Source organism: Culex quinquefasciatus, chromosome 3 (genome assembly GCF_015732765.1).
Source record: "Culex quinquefasciatus strain JHB chromosome 3, VPISU_Cqui_1.0_pri_paternal, whole genome shotgun sequence".
Classification (NCBI taxonomy): domain Eukaryota; kingdom Metazoa; phylum Arthropoda; class Insecta; order Diptera; family Culicidae; genus Culex; species Culex quinquefasciatus.
The window spans coordinates 99,849,345-99,866,513 of NC_051863.1; the positions used below are offsets into that span (position 1 = coordinate 99,849,345).

At 35.3% G+C, this 17,169-nt stretch overlaps 1 protein-coding gene across 3 annotated transcripts; it reads left to right on the forward strand.

Moving 5' to 3' along the window:
• The first annotated feature begins 15,057 nt into the window (after window positions 1-15,057).
• Window positions 15,058-16,487, forward strand: LOC119770642. Of its 3 annotated transcripts, none has more exons than XM_038265910.1 (3): window positions 15,058-15,718; window positions 16,084-16,148; window positions 16,220-16,487. In XM_038265910.1, the coding sequence occupies exons 1-3, from the start codon at window positions 15,446-15,448 to the stop codon at window positions 16,314-16,316; spliced, it is 435 nt and encodes a 144-aa protein (XP_038121838.1). In that variant the 5' UTR covers window positions 15,058-15,445; the 3' UTR covers window positions 16,317-16,487. The 3 variants fall into 3 exon arrangements, with proteins under 3 accessions (XP_038121838.1, XP_038121839.1, XP_038121840.1); XM_038265911.1 differs by having other exon boundaries at window positions 15,058-15,342; XM_038265912.1 differs by having other exon boundaries at window positions 15,058-15,342; window positions 16,142-16,148.
• Window positions 16,488-17,169: the final 682 nt, after the last annotated feature.

The window sequence follows — 17,169 nt, forward strand, 5'->3', positions numbered from 1 at the left end:
GTTGCGCATAGTATGCCAGTATCAGGCCAGTATTATGCGCGTATGGTACGCACGCCGTACGCGGTATGTGATATACTCGAAGTGAATAACCCTTAGCGTGGTGCGCTGGTACGATGAACCGAAATACCAATACCCAATGGGATCAGGCTCGTACCGAAGCTAGAAAACCAAACCCGCGGTATGCGTTGGCACTGGCGCATGGGAGTCTTGCCCACGTCTTTTAATCCAACCTGGCCACTGGGAGACAAATGCTGATGGCGATGTCCTCCGTCCCATCCTGATTAATTTGGAACCGAAAATGGGTTGGGAATGGAGGAAATTTGTGGAATATGCAAAGAACCAAGTTTGAAGTTTCTTCTCGAACCTAACATTTAAAAATGGTTTCAATGGGAAGAGCTCCAAATCCTTCTTATTTTCCAAGGAACCTTCCATCCCAGGGTTCGGACTGACGACCTTTGGATTGGGAGTCCAACCGCCGCCAGGGACTCCACCGGAGGAGGCTTGGTTTGGAGTGTTGTTTGTACTTATAGCAGGGAGAAAACTCCTACATCTGGAATGATCAAATGACCGAACAACAACTGAGGCTGGAACCGACGTTCTACTTCCCCATCCGATAGAAGGTGTGATGACACATTACTCGTCTTGAGAAATGTGAACGGGGTCGGGGACTGGGATCGAACCCAGGCCGGCTGGGTGAGAGCAATCACACTAGCAGCTACACAACCGAGCCCGATTACCATTCCGGAACCATTTCATTGATGGCGGTTTGAATTTTCTGTAGTAGATAAATTTAGTTGAACCTTCCAAAATTACCTAACTTACAGACCCTCCGGAAGTGTCCCCCAGTGGCAACCCGTATCCGGTTCCGGAGTGACCAAGTTTGGTCATAGGATATCGGTATGACCTTAGATGCTGATAATTTTTAATTTCATGATGTTTGATACGTCGCGTGATATGTTTCCTTGAATTCTCCGGAAGTGTCCCCCACTGGCCACCGGTAACCGGTTACGGAGTGACCAGGTTGAGTCAGAGGATATCGGCATGACCTTAGATGGTCATAATTTTCAATTTCATGAAGTTTGATATGCAACATGATGGGTTTCTAGCGATACCATTATTGGAACCGTTTTGGTGGTACCCTGGAACCGGTTCCGGATTGGCCACAGTTGGCCGGAACGATCCCAAACAGTCAGGGTAGTATGCAGTGTACGTATGTAATAATTTACAAAAATCCGGTTGAAAAATGTACTAATGTATTGATTTTATAACAAAATCTGTAAAAATCATGTTTTTCGGATGTTCCGGGTTAACGGAACCGGTGTCCACTTTTGACAAATCATCTCTACGGGAGCATAAAGTTGAGGTTATTACCCGTCAAACGCAACTGGAAGCAACCCGCTATGTGTTATCGTTCCGGAGATACAGGTCCTCAAAGTCGGGGCCTCAAAAAGGACTTTTTTCGGTTGTAGCAGGTTCCCGGTGGCCACAGTGCCCAAAACCGGTTCTGCCAGTCGGAATCGCAAAGTAGACATTCTAACATTTTATTTTCGTGATCAAATATATGGGAAAACTTTTATTAAAATCACCAAACAAAATAATTCAGTAACCACCGGTAAGGTTGCCGGGTAGTAAATTGACAACCTAATTTGGCAACGACCGGTGTGCGAGTGGGTGACTAAACTAAAATAGAAGCGTTACGGGTTAATAAAATAGCAACAATTTCCGCAACGCACCGGTAATGATGCTCTAAGTTTTTCGTAAATTTGTGTTGCAAGTTGTTTTTGTTTGCTCCGTTGTATCTAGAATCATGATAACGCATCAGATTCTAGATTCAGCGGAGCAAAAACAAATTTTGGCTTTGGTAAATTTACATTAGTTTCATTGGAAATTTACACGATTTCTCACTATTTTGATTTGAAACATTTACAATGAAAATCATGTAAATTTCCGATGAATCTAATGTAAATATACATCATTTATCATGATACCTTTTGGTACATGATAAATAATGTAAACTTACAGGAATATTTTTTTCTGTGTATGTTTTATTTTAAAATGATTGAAGCGGGCAGCAAAAGGAAATTCTGATTTTAAAAAGTTGTTTCACAAGTAGGGGACGCTTTCTCGCCGACGGCCAAGTGGAATAACGCTGGACTGGAATCGAACGGACGACGGGTAGGATGTTCGATGTTACTGCTGCTACCCGCTGCCGACTGAGCCACACAGAAAAAAGTGTAAATTTACAGGACACTGAATGGATGTTTCATACGTAAACATGCTCGACGTAAATTTGAAAATAAATGTAACTTGCTGTAATGCACGTAAAGTGCCAACATGTAAAATGAAATTAGACGTAATTGACAAAACTGATGTAAGTAAAAATTTTTGCCAGGATTATTTATTTGAATGCCCAAAAAGCATGTAAATGTCGAAACTGTTGTAAAATTAGCCTAATGTAAATTTCAAAAGCAATCATTTCTGGAGCAACATTTGAAATGGGCGGTACGACATTGCTCTTACGGCCTTTGATTACACGCGTTTAAATGGGACGAAAGGCCGTAAGAGCAATGTCGTACCGCCCATTTCAAATGTTGCTCCAGATTTTTGCCAATGACAGAAGGCAAAACAAAACAGCATTGCTACCTGTTTGAGCAAGTTCGTTTCAGTTCGGAGCAGTCGCTCGTCAAAACAAGTGTTTTGAAATTATTGAAAGGCAATCCAGATCCAATTTTGTTCCAGAAAAGACTTGGCACTTGGGCAGCCCCCAGATTCAGACCGATTGAATTTGCCGAGTAAGGTAATGTAAAAAGTAACAATCAAAACAATGTAAATCGGCAAAAGCCAAAGTGGTTACAAGCTGTCTATCTCGCTTATGTCAGTTGATGTTTGCATTTGTAACGAGCGGGATAGACTACTTGTTTACATTTCGTCTTTGGCTCTTTTACTTTGTTGTAGAGTTGTTGACAATAGAAAATTTCATTGAATGTTTTTTCAGCGGTTGAGTGACTAAACACTCTGATTAAGCCTGGACATAATTCCACGTCCATTTAGTCTTCGAAAAGGGCAGGTTCCTGCGTACTGTTTGACCTTACCCTGCAGGAGTAGTTTCGCAAGTCTCCTCCGCTTCCGAGTACCCGAGCAGCAAGAGTAACCGGCACGCAGGAAGGGTTTCGGATGCAGGTTTAAGAGGAGCCGTCCTCGAAATTGTTGGCCGATGGCAGCTTCTTCAGCTGCGCTGGATGCTGGCCTGCGTTCCGGTGCAGATTTCGTTCTTTGAGGTGGGTTCCAGCTCGATGTGGTCATGCTGTTTGGCCGGTCTCGTTGAACAAGGTGTGGATTTGTCCCGCAGCAGATGTTCTTGCACGGCTGACTGCTCGGCTTGATTTCATGCCGTCGCAGCTCCCAGCAGGCGTCTTTAATGTGGACACCGGTCGTCCGGCCATGCATTCAGGTATGCTGACGATTTTATTTAGTTTTTACGTTCACGAAATTGAACAGGTTTTAAACAGAACAAAATTAAAAAAAAAAATGCGCATATCGAAAAGATGCAAACAAAAGAAACGTCAAACATTTATTTACAGCTCACACTCTAAAATAATTTATATTATTTCATTTTTACTGAGCGTGCATACTAGTACCTTCCACAAAATGTACTCAATTTTGATTTGCACGGCTTGCACCCAACGATGCCAGATTATTTTATGGGAGATCTGTATTTTCTCAAAAATAAATCTGTATTTTATCTGTATCATGTCAAATTCGAAGCCATAGAAGATTTTTTTAGACTTTCAACAACAGATTTAAGCTTTTTAAGCATATAATAGCATAATTCAAACACTAAATTGTTGAAATTTTTAAATAAAATCATTTTAAAAAAATCTGTATATACAGATTTTTGTGATTTTTGGGATCGAAAAATCTGTATAATACAGATTTATCTGTATATCTGGCATGGCTGTATGCACCGCTTACGCATTGTTTTTTTGAGTTTGTATAAACTTTGGATCCAAATTTCGTAGAATTTTTCTTAAAATTTGACTTGCCCTGTTACCGTCTACAAGGGAGATAATGAGTCTGGGGGTTGAGATTGGGTCAATTTCACCCCTGCTGAAAGTATATAACGGCACAAACAAGAAAAGGGAAAACTTTGTGAGTACAATGATCAATGATGGACTTTTAATTCAATTTAAAAAAAATAACTTCGCGGCCCTACTTGACAGCTTGTTCCAAGGGGACCATTTTTTTCAGCCATAAGGGCGCCTCCAGTCAAATTTTTATATTGAGAATTTCAATACATTTTTTTAAGTCGTAGGGGCGCCTCCAGTCAAATTTTCATATTGAGAATTTTAATACATTTTTTTAAGTCGTAGGGGCGCCTCCAGTCAAATTTTCATATTGAGAATTTTAATACATTTTTTTAAGTCGTAGGGGCGCCTCCAGTCAAATTTTTATATTGAGAATTTTAATACATTTTTTTAAGTCGTAGGGGCGCCTCCAGTCAAATTTTCATATTGAGATTTTTAATACATTTTTTTAAGTCGTAGGGGCGCCTCCAGTCAAATTTTCATATTGAGAATTTTAATACATTTTTTTAAGTCGTAGGGGCGCCTCCAGTCAAATTTTCATATTGAGAATTTTAATACATTTTTTTAAGTCGTAGGGGCGCCTCCAGTCAAATTTTCATATTGAGAATTTTAATACATTTTTTTAAGTCGAAGGGGCGCCTCCAGTCAAATTTTCATATTGAGAATTTTAATACATTTTTTTAAGTCGTAGGGGCGCCTCCAGTCAAATTTTCATATTGAGAATTTTAATACATTTTTAAGTCGTAGGGCGCCTCCAGTCAAATTTTCATATTGAGAATTTCAATACATTTTTAAGTCGTAGGGCGCCTCCAGTCAAATTTTCATATTGAGAATTTTAATACATTTTTAAGTCGTAGGGCGCCTCCAGTCAAATTTTCATATTGAGAATTTTAATACATTTTTAAGTCGTAGGGGCGCCTCCAGTCAAATTTTCATATTGAGAATTTTAATACATTTTTAAGTCGTAGGGCGCCTCCAGTCAAATTTTCATATTGAGAATTTTAATACATTTTTTTAAGTCGTAGGGGCGCCTCCAGTCAAATTTTCATATTGAGAATTTCAATACATTTTTTTAAGTCGTAGGGGCGCCTCCAGTCAAATTTTCATATTGAGAATTTTAATAATTTTTTTTAAGTCGTAGGGGCGCCTCCAGTCAAATTTTCATATTGAGAATTTCAATACATTTTTTTAAGTCGTAGGGGCGCCTCCAGTCAAATTTTCATATTGAGAATTTTAATACATTTTTAAGTCGTAGGGCGCCTCCAGTCAAATTTTCATATTGAGAATTTTAATACATTTTTAAGTCGTAGGGGCGCCTCCAGTCAAATTTTCATATTGAGAATTTTAATACATTTTTTTAAGTCGTAGGGGCGCCTCCAGTCAAATTTTCATATTGAGAATTTTAATACATTTTTTTAAGTCGTAGGGGCGCCTCCAGTCAAATTTTCATATTGAGAATTTTAATACATTTTTTTAAGTCGTAGGGGCGCCTCCAGTCAAATTTTCATATTGAGAATTTTAATACATTTTTAAGTCGTAGGGCGCCTCCAGTCAAATTTTCATATTGAGAATTTTAATACATTTTTTTAAGTCGTAGGGGCGCCTCCAGTCAAATTTTCATATTGAGAATTTTAATACATTTTTTTAAGTCGTAGGGGCGCCTCCAGTCAAATTTTCATATTGAGAATTTTAATAAATTTTTTTAAGTCTTAGGGGCGCCTCCAGTCAAATATCCATATTGAGAATTTTAATACATTTTTTTAAGTCGTAGGGGCGCCTCCAGTCAAATTTTCATATTGAGAATTTCAATACATTTTTTTAAGTCGTAGGGGCGCCTCCAGTCAAATTTTCATATTGAGAATTTTAATACATTTTTTTAAGTCGTAGGGGCGCTTTCAGTCAAATTTTCATATTGAGAATTTTAATACATTTTTTTAAGTCGTAGGGGCGCCTCCAGTCAAATTTTTATATTGAGAATTTTTATACATTTTTTTAAGTCGTAGCGGCGCCTCCAGTCAAATTTTCATATTGAGAATTTTAATACATTTTTTTAAGTCGTAGGGGCGCCTCCAGTCAAATTTTCATATTGAGAATTTTAATACATTTTTAAGTCGTAGGGCGCCTCCAGTCAAATTTTCATATTGAGAATTTTAATACATTTTTAAGTCGTAGGGGCGCCTCCAGTCAAATTTTCATATTGAGAATTTTAATACATTTTTTTAAGTCGTAGGGGCGCCTCCAGTCAAATTTTCATATTGAGAATTTTAATACATTTTTTAAGTCGTAGGGGCGCCTCCAGTCAAATTTTCATATTGAGAATTTTAATAAATTTTTTTAAGTCGTAGGGGCGCCTCCAGTCAAATTTCCATATTGAGAATTTTAATACATTTTTTTTAAGTCGTAGGGGCGCCTCCAGTCAAATTTTCATATTGAGAATTTCAATACATTTTTTTAAGTCGTAGGGGCGCCTCCAGTCAAATTTTCATATTGAGAATTTTAATACATTTTTTTAAGTCGTAGGGGTGAAGCGACCCTCGCCTTACCAGAAAAATTCACAGTAGATTTTCTCTGTTAAAAACGAAAATATTAGGAAAAGGCGAATCAGGAGAGTTGTAAGAAAAAGGAAGACAAATAAAAATCAATTAGGAGCGTAGGACGGGAAAACCCGACAACACTTTTATGACCCACTTAAGTGGCACGCGCAGAAAGGTGCCCGACGAGAAACAAACAAATAACAATATCTGTGAAAAAAGGACAGGCACGACTGGAAAATAAATAAAGATTACATTATCTATGGGTTAAGTCATAAAAGGACTGCGACTAATTTCTGAGAAAAATCGGAGAATTAGAGCGCGGTGGAAAGAAATAGAACATTTATATTAGGATTTTAAGAGTGAGAGAAATAAAATAGGCCAGGATATTATGTATAACTTGGAAGGATTTTTAGAGTGGGGGGAAAAATAAATAAAATAAGAAAAAAGAGAGTTATATATTGTAGAATTCTGGGAATTAAGGAAACTTTTCATTATATCAAGAAAAATACAGGTTGGAGTGGGGTTGTAAATGAGACAAAAATATATTATATAAGTTAGAGGAAGAATTTTTGAGTGAAACCGAAAAGGACGGATATATTATGCAACATCAAAAACTAGAGTGGGGGTAAAAATATAAGATATTAAATAATTAAATAAATAACTAGATTTAGTATAAAAACCCAAGCTGAAATCAAATAAAGTCAGTCAGTAAATGAGACAGTGAAAGAGAGTGAAAGTGTTTGATCCGAAATATCCAGTCGAAGTGCCTTGGACTTAGCCGGCTGCACGCTTCAAAGTGGTGACAAGCGGAAAGTTTCACTCTGAAACTGGAACGTCATTTCTGCTGGCTTAACCAGTTAGAAAAGTTTTGTAATAGAAAAGTAAAGTGTTAGAAGTGTCACAGGAATCTTAAAATGATAATTTGGTAAGTACCATTTTTTTTTCCATATTTTTACTAACACCTTTTTTATCGGGGACTTAGAGTTTTTCTGACCAACTCTAAACTTAAAAAAAAAAACTTGTGGATTTCTCTAATTTAGGAAACAGCCTGAGAGTCTGCAGAAAATAATTTTTTAAAAGTAAGAAAAATTTCCTTCCCTGAATCACGATGGAAGAATTAAATAAATTGGACAGCTATTTTTCGTTGGAAATAGCAAATTTATTGGAAGCTACTCCCAAATCTAAAGAAGAAATCGAGCAGAAGACAACAGAAATAGCAGAAGCTGTTGAAAATTATAAGCAACTATTAATTGCTTCAAGGGATACTCTTCAACCTAAAGAGTTCAACAAAATTAACAATGGGTTCAAAGAAGATCACAAAAATCTTCAAGAAGCTCTTGAAGTTTTTGCTAAAAAACTAATTATAGTTTCTGATGATGAGGAGAAATATGGCGAGGTAGAAAATTTAAAAATTATTCCCGTCAGTTTAAAAATTCATAAGAACCCTAAAAATCCAAATTCTTACGAATTTCCAATGGATTCAGCAATTAATTGCATTCCAGATTTCTTTGGACATGCAGAAGATTTAACTTCATTTATTGATCAAATTAATTATTTTTACAGTAAAATGCCAAAAGGAGTGTCTCATACCCCTTTGATCAATGTAATAAAACTGAAATTAAAAGGTAGAGCAAAATTTTTTGCAAATTCAATTTCAAATTTACCATGGGAGAAGGTTGAACAGAATATGATTGAAGAATTCAGTGTAAAAAAATCATCGGTAAATATTTTCAAAACAATTAGTACAATCTCACAAAAGCAATTTGAGAAATTTAAGTCATACAAAAACAGAGCATTGGAAATTCTTGCAGACTTAGAGTCCGTAGAAGACTTCAATAAGAACAGTTTAGTTATGAAAAATTTTAAACTTCATTTCATAGCGGGTTTAAACAACATTGAATTACAGCGCACTGCGAGAAATATTGTGGAAACAGATTTTAGGCAATTTTTGAATACTCTCGAACATCATTACGTCAGTGATGAAGAATTTGAAGATCTTCAGAAACACGTACAGAAAATGAACATACAGACACCAACTGTGAAAACCAACTTCAGAAGCCAATGTAAACACTACAATAATAATAATAACGGTAATTTAGCGAATAGTGCACCAGTTTTTCGAAATAATTATCACCAAAATTACCACAGGAATAATGATAACAGAAATGTTACGCAGGAAAATAATAGATTCCGGCATCAACAACAACATCATGATTTTAACCAAAATCATTCAAACAATCGACCGAACCAAAATTTTAACGCTAATAGAGAAAATAGCTCTCAACAGAATAATATGTCTAATAATTCTAAAACATATTATCCACAACGAAAAAACTAATTTTTGGGGTTTTCGATAGATTTGGCGTCCGAAATACCCGGCAAAATGGAAAATTCAATAGACGCTCTAATTTCCGAGCTCGAAATCGTTTTAGGAGACGGAATTATAATCGGAATAATATTTGGAATAATAATAGTTTAAGAGAGCAAAGAGAATTTTATAACCCCCCTCACGAAATTCTCAAAATAATTTTAACTCCTTTTCTACAATTTAGATTAAGAATTGCTTCAAAACAAAACCCGTTTAATTTTATTCACTACTTGCTTGACACAGGTGCAAGTGTTAATATAATAAGAAGCAATGTTTTAAATAAAATAGGTTATTCTTATGTCAATTTTAAAGATAATATTTCTTTAACTGGCATCAATAATACGTGTAATGAAACAATGGGTTCAGTTATAATCGAATTGTTGATTGGTAACACAATTTTCAGTACAAAATTTTATGTTATGAAGAATTTACCTGTACCGGGAATTATTGGTGCAGAATTCTTGAAGAGACACACTCTTTTCATTGATAAAAATTTTAATTTCATTGTTTTACAAAAACCAAGATTATATTTTAATAATCATTATAACAAAAATGAGGAGAATCTTGCAGATATTAATTGTGAAGAGATATCTACTTCAAGTGACGATGAAAATGACGGGAATGAAGAAAACGCAAATATTATAGCTTATTGTGAAAATAATGCTCAAACGTATGAAATACATAATTCACCTCAAAGTAATTTTGATGATGAATTATGCATTCCCAAGGAATTAAACTTGGATATTGACAAAGATTGTGACGTCATTGAATATAAAAAGTTCAAATATGTATGCGGCGAAGAAAGATTAAAAAAACTTTTAGAAACAATTAATTTAAAACATCTAAATAATGAAAATCATGACGCCATAGTTTTCATGATTCGAAAATTCAATAAATTATTTTTCCTCGAGGGCGATGAATTGACTTTTACAAATGCAGCAATTCACGAAATTGAAACAACAACAAACATACCAATTAATAAACGGCAATATAGAATGCCAGAATCTACGAAAACTCATATTGACGAACAGATCGAAGAAATGCTTAAATTAGGAATTATTCAACCTAGCAAAAGTCCTTGGAATGCTCCTGTACTGTGCATCCCGAAGAAAGTGGGAGCTGATGGCAAGAAAAAATACAGAATCGTGGTTGATTTTAGAGCATTAAATCTTATAACGAAACCATTTGTTTTTCCGATTCCATTAATAAACGAGATTCTGGATAACATTGGTGATGCTCAATATTTTTCTTCGATTGATTTAAAATCAGGATTTTATCAAATACTCATTCATCCAAAAGATGCGGCTAAAACTGCATTTTCTACTTGGAAAGGACATTATGAATTTTTAAGAATGCCTATGGGTCTCAAAAACAGTCCGGCAACTTTTCAAAAGCTAATGAATATTATTCTTTTTGAAATTCAACCAGTGAAGGCTTTTGTCTATCTGGATGACATTATTATATTTGGAAATACCATAAAAGAACATAACGATAATCTGTTCAAAATTTTAAATGCTTTAAGTCGTCATAATTTGAAAGTGGAGCCGTCCAAATGTAGCATTTTGAAGACACAAATTAAATATTTGGGTCATACTATTGACAAACATGGAATTAGACCAACGGAAGATAATATAAATATTATTAAAAATTTAAAACGTCCTCAAAACATAAAAGATGTTCGTTCGTTTCTTGGAACAGTTAACTTTTACGGAAAATTCATACCAAATATGGCAGATAAACGAAAACATTTAAATAATTTACTAAAAAGGATGTCAAATTCAAATGGTCAGAGGATTGTGAAAAAGCATTTCATGATTTAAAACAATGCTTGATGACAGAACCAATTTTAGTTCGTCCAAATTATAATGATACATTTGTGATTACTACAGATGCTAGTGATTATGCTGTAGGGGCAGTATTATCAAATGCCAAAACAAATGACAATCCAATTGCATACGCCAGTAGAGCATTAAGTATTTCTGAAAAGAAATATTATACAATTGAAAAAGAATTACTTGCTATTGTATGGGCTATTGAGTATTTTAAACACTATATTTTTAATCAACAGTTTATTGTCTATACTGACCATAGACCATTAATTGCAATTTGGAGATTAAAAGAAACCTCACCAACTCTTTCAAAATTAAGATTAAAAATTCAAGGAATTGGGTGTGACATTAGATACAAACAAGGCAAAGAAAATGTTGTTGCAGATTTTCTTTCTCGCATTAAACATGAAGATGTTGAGGAAATTAATTCAGAAAATAATTTAATTGCTGTCGTGACCAGACAACAGAAACGTCAACAAAAGGATTCATCAAACCAAATTGGAAATTCGAAAAATCTAATTATAGATGATATCAACATAGATATAACAAATGATATCTCGCAAAATGAAGAGGATTTAAATGAAACTATCGACGTATTACAAACAATCGATATTGGAAATGAAAAGGAAGATGATTCATGGAAAAAGTATTCTTTGGACGACTTCTTCGATGCTCAAAATAAGGATGAAATTGATTTTAAATTACTTAAATTTACAAAAACAATGCTAAACGAAAGTGATGCAGATGCCACATTCGTAATACTAAATAGTAAAACAGCATTTAAAGAATTATCTCAATTAGTTGACCTACCACATGGTATGAAAGATTACTTGTATGATAATATTTTATCCATTCCGGAACACAAAATGTATGGTTTAATTATCAATGGCTCAGTTAAATCAGTAACAAACATTGAAGAACTTTTCAATGGATTAGTAAAAGTTTTGAAAATTGTCCTGATTTCATAAAATCAGTTCGAAACATACAAATTGTTTCGTTTAGAAATTTGCAACACAATCCAGATGTAAACATTTTAAGATTTATAGCTGGAAAATATAACAAAATATTCACATTATATGCATCAAATGACACTAGAATGTTTGTTAAAATGGAAGACAGAGATACGGTGTTAAAAGAATTTCATGATTCACCATTAGGAGGTCATGTAGGTGGAAGAAGAATGCTTCAACGTATTAGTCCTCTTTTCACATGGGATAATATGCGTCGAGACGTTGAAAATTATGTAAAGCAATGTGAATTATGTCAAAAAATAAAATTTGGCCAAAACACAAAATTCCAATGAAAATTACGACAACGTCGACAGAACCTTTTCAGAAAATTTATATGGATATAGTAATTTTAACTATATCCGAAGACAATAATCGGTATGGATTAGTCATTCAAGACGATCTTACGAGATTTTTAGTAGTTGCTCCTTTACCGGATCAAGAAAGCACGACAGTGGCAAGAGCTTTTGTAGAGCATTTCATTTGTCGATTTGGTGCTCCAGCAGAAGTCGTAACAGACCAAGGAGCTAATTTTATGAGTAATTTATTAAAACATACTTGCAAAATATTAAAAATCAAGAAAATTAATACAAGTGCCTATCATCCACAGGCAAATTTAGTTGAACGTTCAAATAGAGAACTTAAAACGTTCTTACGAAATTACATTGCAGGAAATCCTCAAACATGGGATCAGTTATTACCATTTTTCACGTTTCAATTTAATACCACAGTAAACTCATCTACTGGATATTCACCTTTTGAATTATTATATGGTAGACAAGCTAGAATTCCGAATTCAGTCTACAATGTTACGGAGACAGAACTAAATTACGATGATTATGTTACAGAGATGAAAGCAAATTTTAAAAATATTTACGACAAAGCTGTACAAAATGTATTGGCTTCAAAACACAAAAGAAAAGAAATTTATGACAAAAATGCGAGAGAATGGCAACCATGGTATGGAGATTTAGTTATTGTTGAAACTATTCCAACAGGTGTTGGTAAAAAATTACAAAGCTTATGGAGAGGTCCTTATGAAGTGGTGGATTTGCCAAGTGAGCAAACAACAGTAATTAAAAATGGTAATAAATTAGAGAAGATTCATAATAATAGGTTGAAAAAGTTTAATGACTAAAATAGATAATTAAATTTATAAGTTGATATGGATCATGAATCATAATTAACATAGAAATAGCTAAACTTATAATGATTAAAATATTCATAGATTGCATGCGATTAAACATTAGAGGAAAGTATTTAAGGCGCCATAACTAAACTAAAAGATTAATAAATATAAATGCTACTTACTAATCAAATCACAGAAATGTAAACTAAATGCATGGAATAATAGCATGAACTAACAATTTTGAAAATCCACGTGGTATAAAAAAAACCAAGTATTCAAAGAAAAAAAAAAGAGTGCATTCTAATAACTATGGATAAGTACAAGATATTATATTAAAGTCTGAATGAAATGAATGAAAGTACATGACTAATTCAAGACAAGGGAACCGAAATAGATTGTAGTCCGTTATTACCGGTAAAATATGTTTTAGGAGGTCGTTGGTACACTGTAGATAGTAGATTAAGAGAAACATACAATCCAATTATACTAACTTCTGACTTAGTAACAGATTGGAATTATGAAGCCATTCCAAATTTGATATAAACTGGCATTTATAATCCTGAAAGTATAAACAAAATGAGAAACATGATTTTCGGACAAAACGCTGGCAGAATTGCAGCAACGATAATGTATAGAACCTTGGCAGGGCAAAATCCCAGTCACCAAGGGTTTAAATTCGATTCCTTATTAGCATCGCCAATAATGGATCATGAATTAATAAGACTATTGAAAGCGATTATGAAAGGAATTTCAATATTTTCGGAAATATCAATTAAAATTAAAAATAAATTATTTGGCGCCGTAATTGGATAACATAAAAAAGAGCTCAAGAAAATCAAATTAAAAAAAAAATATATAAAAAAATAACAAAAATGAGATGCGAACTGAATGAATCAATGAATGAATGAGTGTTTATATGGACAAGGTACTGCAGACCAGAATGAATGTGTAAAAGAATGTTTTAAGTATGATAAATGGTTCGACATATCCACAAACAAAATTATAATTTTCATTTTTTTTATTATATAGAAGGTAGTTCCAGAATAATTAGTAAATATACAAAAACCAGCGTTAACGACCTATTTCCAGCATAAAAAGAGAGAGAGGAGGATGATTCCGCAAGCGAAATCTTAGGTAGGCTACTCTCCTTGTAATAATAATAATTTTTTATTTTTTTTTTAGCCATGACAACAAAGGAATATATATTATGGCACATTAATGACCGAGCCACGTAGCCTAGTGGTAACGCTTCCGCCTCGTAAGCGGTAGATCGGGGTTCAAATCCCGGTTCGGACCAACACAACTGATGATCTTTTCCCTTCTGGATTCGATTGCTTAGTAAAGGGAAGGTTGTGTATCGTCACAAACTGGACCTTATCACGACACCTTAGGAAGGCGACCTATGGAATGTTAACATTAACCTAAACATGTTAACATTAGTTGAATAAAAAACTGCCACTGAATCCGCTTTGTAAATGCCGGCCCCGATACTTTTCACGGGTGTTCCCATCAAGAACTGGGGAAGATTAACTTTACACGTTTAAAAAAAAAGGTAAAATATTCAACTGGGCATAGTAATTAATAATACACGGATAGAAATCCTGTCCGGGAAATCGACAACATTGTTCTCGATTCGTTCTGAAATTCGTTTCAGAATGTTGTCGATCAGTCGTCCGGTAACATTTGCAACAAAATCGAGAACAATGTTGTTGATTTTGAGTGGTTACGGTTGGTGACGCCTGGTTCAAAACAAAACGCACGCAGCCATCCCGAACGGTTTAATCGGTTTTTGAATTGACCGTTGGTTTTGGTTTTTGAATTGACCGTTGGATATTTCTTTGGTTCAGTAAAACAGTTGATTCGTTTTTTTTATTTATTGAGGCAAATAATACATAATTAATTTAATAACTAATCTTTGTGTGTGTGTGTGTGTGTGTGTGTGTGTGTGTGTGTGTGTGTGTGTGTGTGTGTGTGTGTGTGTGTGTGTGTGTGTGTGTGTGTGTGTGAATTTTGGAATTTGGAAATTTGGGAATTTAAGAAATTGCACGGATAGAAATCCTGTCCGAAAAACCATCAACAAATTGTTTTAAAATCGATAACATCGATTGTTTTCGATTTCGTTTACAATGTTTTCAAAAATGAAAACAATTTCATCGATTTCGAAAACTTTTGTGTTCGAAAACGCAACTTTTTCCGTCACACTTTTTCGAAGCGTAACTACTGTCAAAACGCAGCCTAATTCTAAACGTCAAACAAGCTCTCGTGACAGTTTGTTTATACAATGTTTTTTTTTTAGTTTTCGGGTGAAGTAACCGGAGAGCCGGAGAAGTTTCTGGTGGCCAGATATTAACTGGTTCCGTTTCGACGGTGTTTGTGAAATGATGTGTGATGTGAATAAATAAAAGCAGCAACAATTGGTGCACAGTGTCTAGCTGCAAACACCGCCATCAAAGCCGTTCCGGCCAACCGGGTCGAGCTTAATAGTGCTTTCGGATGTGGAGAAATCACCTGTCCGGGAGAAGTGAAATGTCGATCCGCATGGCCAGCGTCGATTCTGACAACAGTGATCGAAAGGACCGGTACAGGTTCAGTTCTGGGAAAAATACGGAACCGTTGGCAATGGCCACACTCGAGAAGGCGGACAGCGGAATGATTGCATCGGCGGAACCTGCTCCACGGCCAGCGAGAAAGAAGATGTTGGCAAGCGGGAAGAAGTCATCAGCCGCCGCTGGTTGTGCGGATCGACCTTTGACTTCTCCTGGACAGGTGATTTCTCCACTTCCGAAAGGACTTTTAAGCTCGACCCGGCTGGCCGGAACGACTTTGTTGGAGGTGTTTGCAGCTGGACACCCCTCCTCCTCCTCCTCCTCCTCCTCCTCCTCCTCCTCCTCCTCCTCCTCCTCCTCCTCCTCCTCCTCCTCCTCCTCCTCCTCCTCCTCCTCCTCCTCCTCCTCCTCCTCCTCCTCCTCCTCCTCCTCCTCCTCCTCCTCCTCCTCCTCCTCCTCCTCCTCCTCCTCCTCCTCCTCCTCCTCCTCCTCCTCCTCCTCCTCCTCCTCCTCCTCCTCCTCCTCCTCCTCCTCCTCCTCCTCCTCCTCCTCCTCCTCCTCCTCCTCCTCCTCCTCCTCCTCCAGGGCCACCAGAGGAAGATGTTGTCCAGCGGGAGAAAGTCATCAAAGTTCATACCCTCAGAAGCTTGGTAAGATTTGAATGAACAATTTTCACCAAAACTCGTAATCGATCGATCTAATCGACCTTCCCCCTCCACAGGCTGCGACGCCGTCCTCTTCCAGATCTGCAGCCACCTCGAATTGAACCACGACGACAAGAAAAGCGACCCGGGACAAGGCGCATCAACCGAACTTGAGCTCCGTCGGCATCCTGGAGCCGATCGCGGTCAAGCTTCGGTCGTGCAGAAGGCGCTGAATACCCACACACACACACTACATTACACTCTACCACCACAAAACAACAACATTCTTTAATTCTTCAATTCTAATTAAAAAAAAAACTAAAAATCTAAATTTCTAATTTTTTTAAATCCTTTAAAAATTTAAATTCTAAAATTCTAAAATTCTAAAATTTTAAAATTCTTAAATTCTAAAATTTTTAAATTCTAAAATTCAAACATTCTAAAATTCTAAAATTCTAAAATTCTAAGATTCTAAAATTCTAAAACTCTAAAATTCTAAAATTCTAAAATTCTAAAATTCTAAAATTCTAAAATTCTAAAATTCTCAAATTCCAAAATTCCCAAAGTCCGTTATTCTCAAATTCCCAAAATCTCAAATTCCCTAATTCCCTAATTCTTTAATTCCCAAATTCACAAATTCCCAAATTCCTAAATTCCCAAATTCTTAAGTTCTCAAAATCCCAAATTCCCAAATTTTCAAATTCTTAAATTCCCAAATTGCCAAACTCTCTAATTCTCAAATTCCTAAATTCACAAATTCCTCAATTCTCAAATTCTTAATTTCCCAAATTCCCAAATTCTTGAATTCCCAAATTCCCAAATTCCTAAATTCTCAAATTCCCATATTCCTTAAAATAAAATCAAAAATTCAAAATTTCAAAAATTCAAAAATTTAAAAATTCAAAAATTCAGAAATTCAATAATTTAACAGTTCAAAACTTCAATTATTCAAAAATTTCAAAATTCCTTTATTTCTCAATTCCTAAATTCCTTAATTCCTATATTCCTAAATTCCTAAATTCCTAAA

Excerpts from the sequence above, each read along its gene's own strand:
- LOC119770642 (XM_038265910.1), top strand. The coding sequence starts at position 15,446 with ATGTGGAGAAATCACCTGTCCGGGAGAAGTGAAATGTCGATCCGCATG. Across the intron at positions 15,719-16,083 it reads CTTTGACTTCTCCTGGACAG|GGCCACCAGAGGAAGATGTT; the intron begins GTGATTTCTCCA and ends CTCCTCCTCCAG. Across the intron at positions 16,149-16,219 it reads TTCATACCCTCAGAAGCTTG|GCTGCGACGCCGTCCTCTTC; the intron begins GTAAGATTTGAA and ends CCCCCTCCACAG.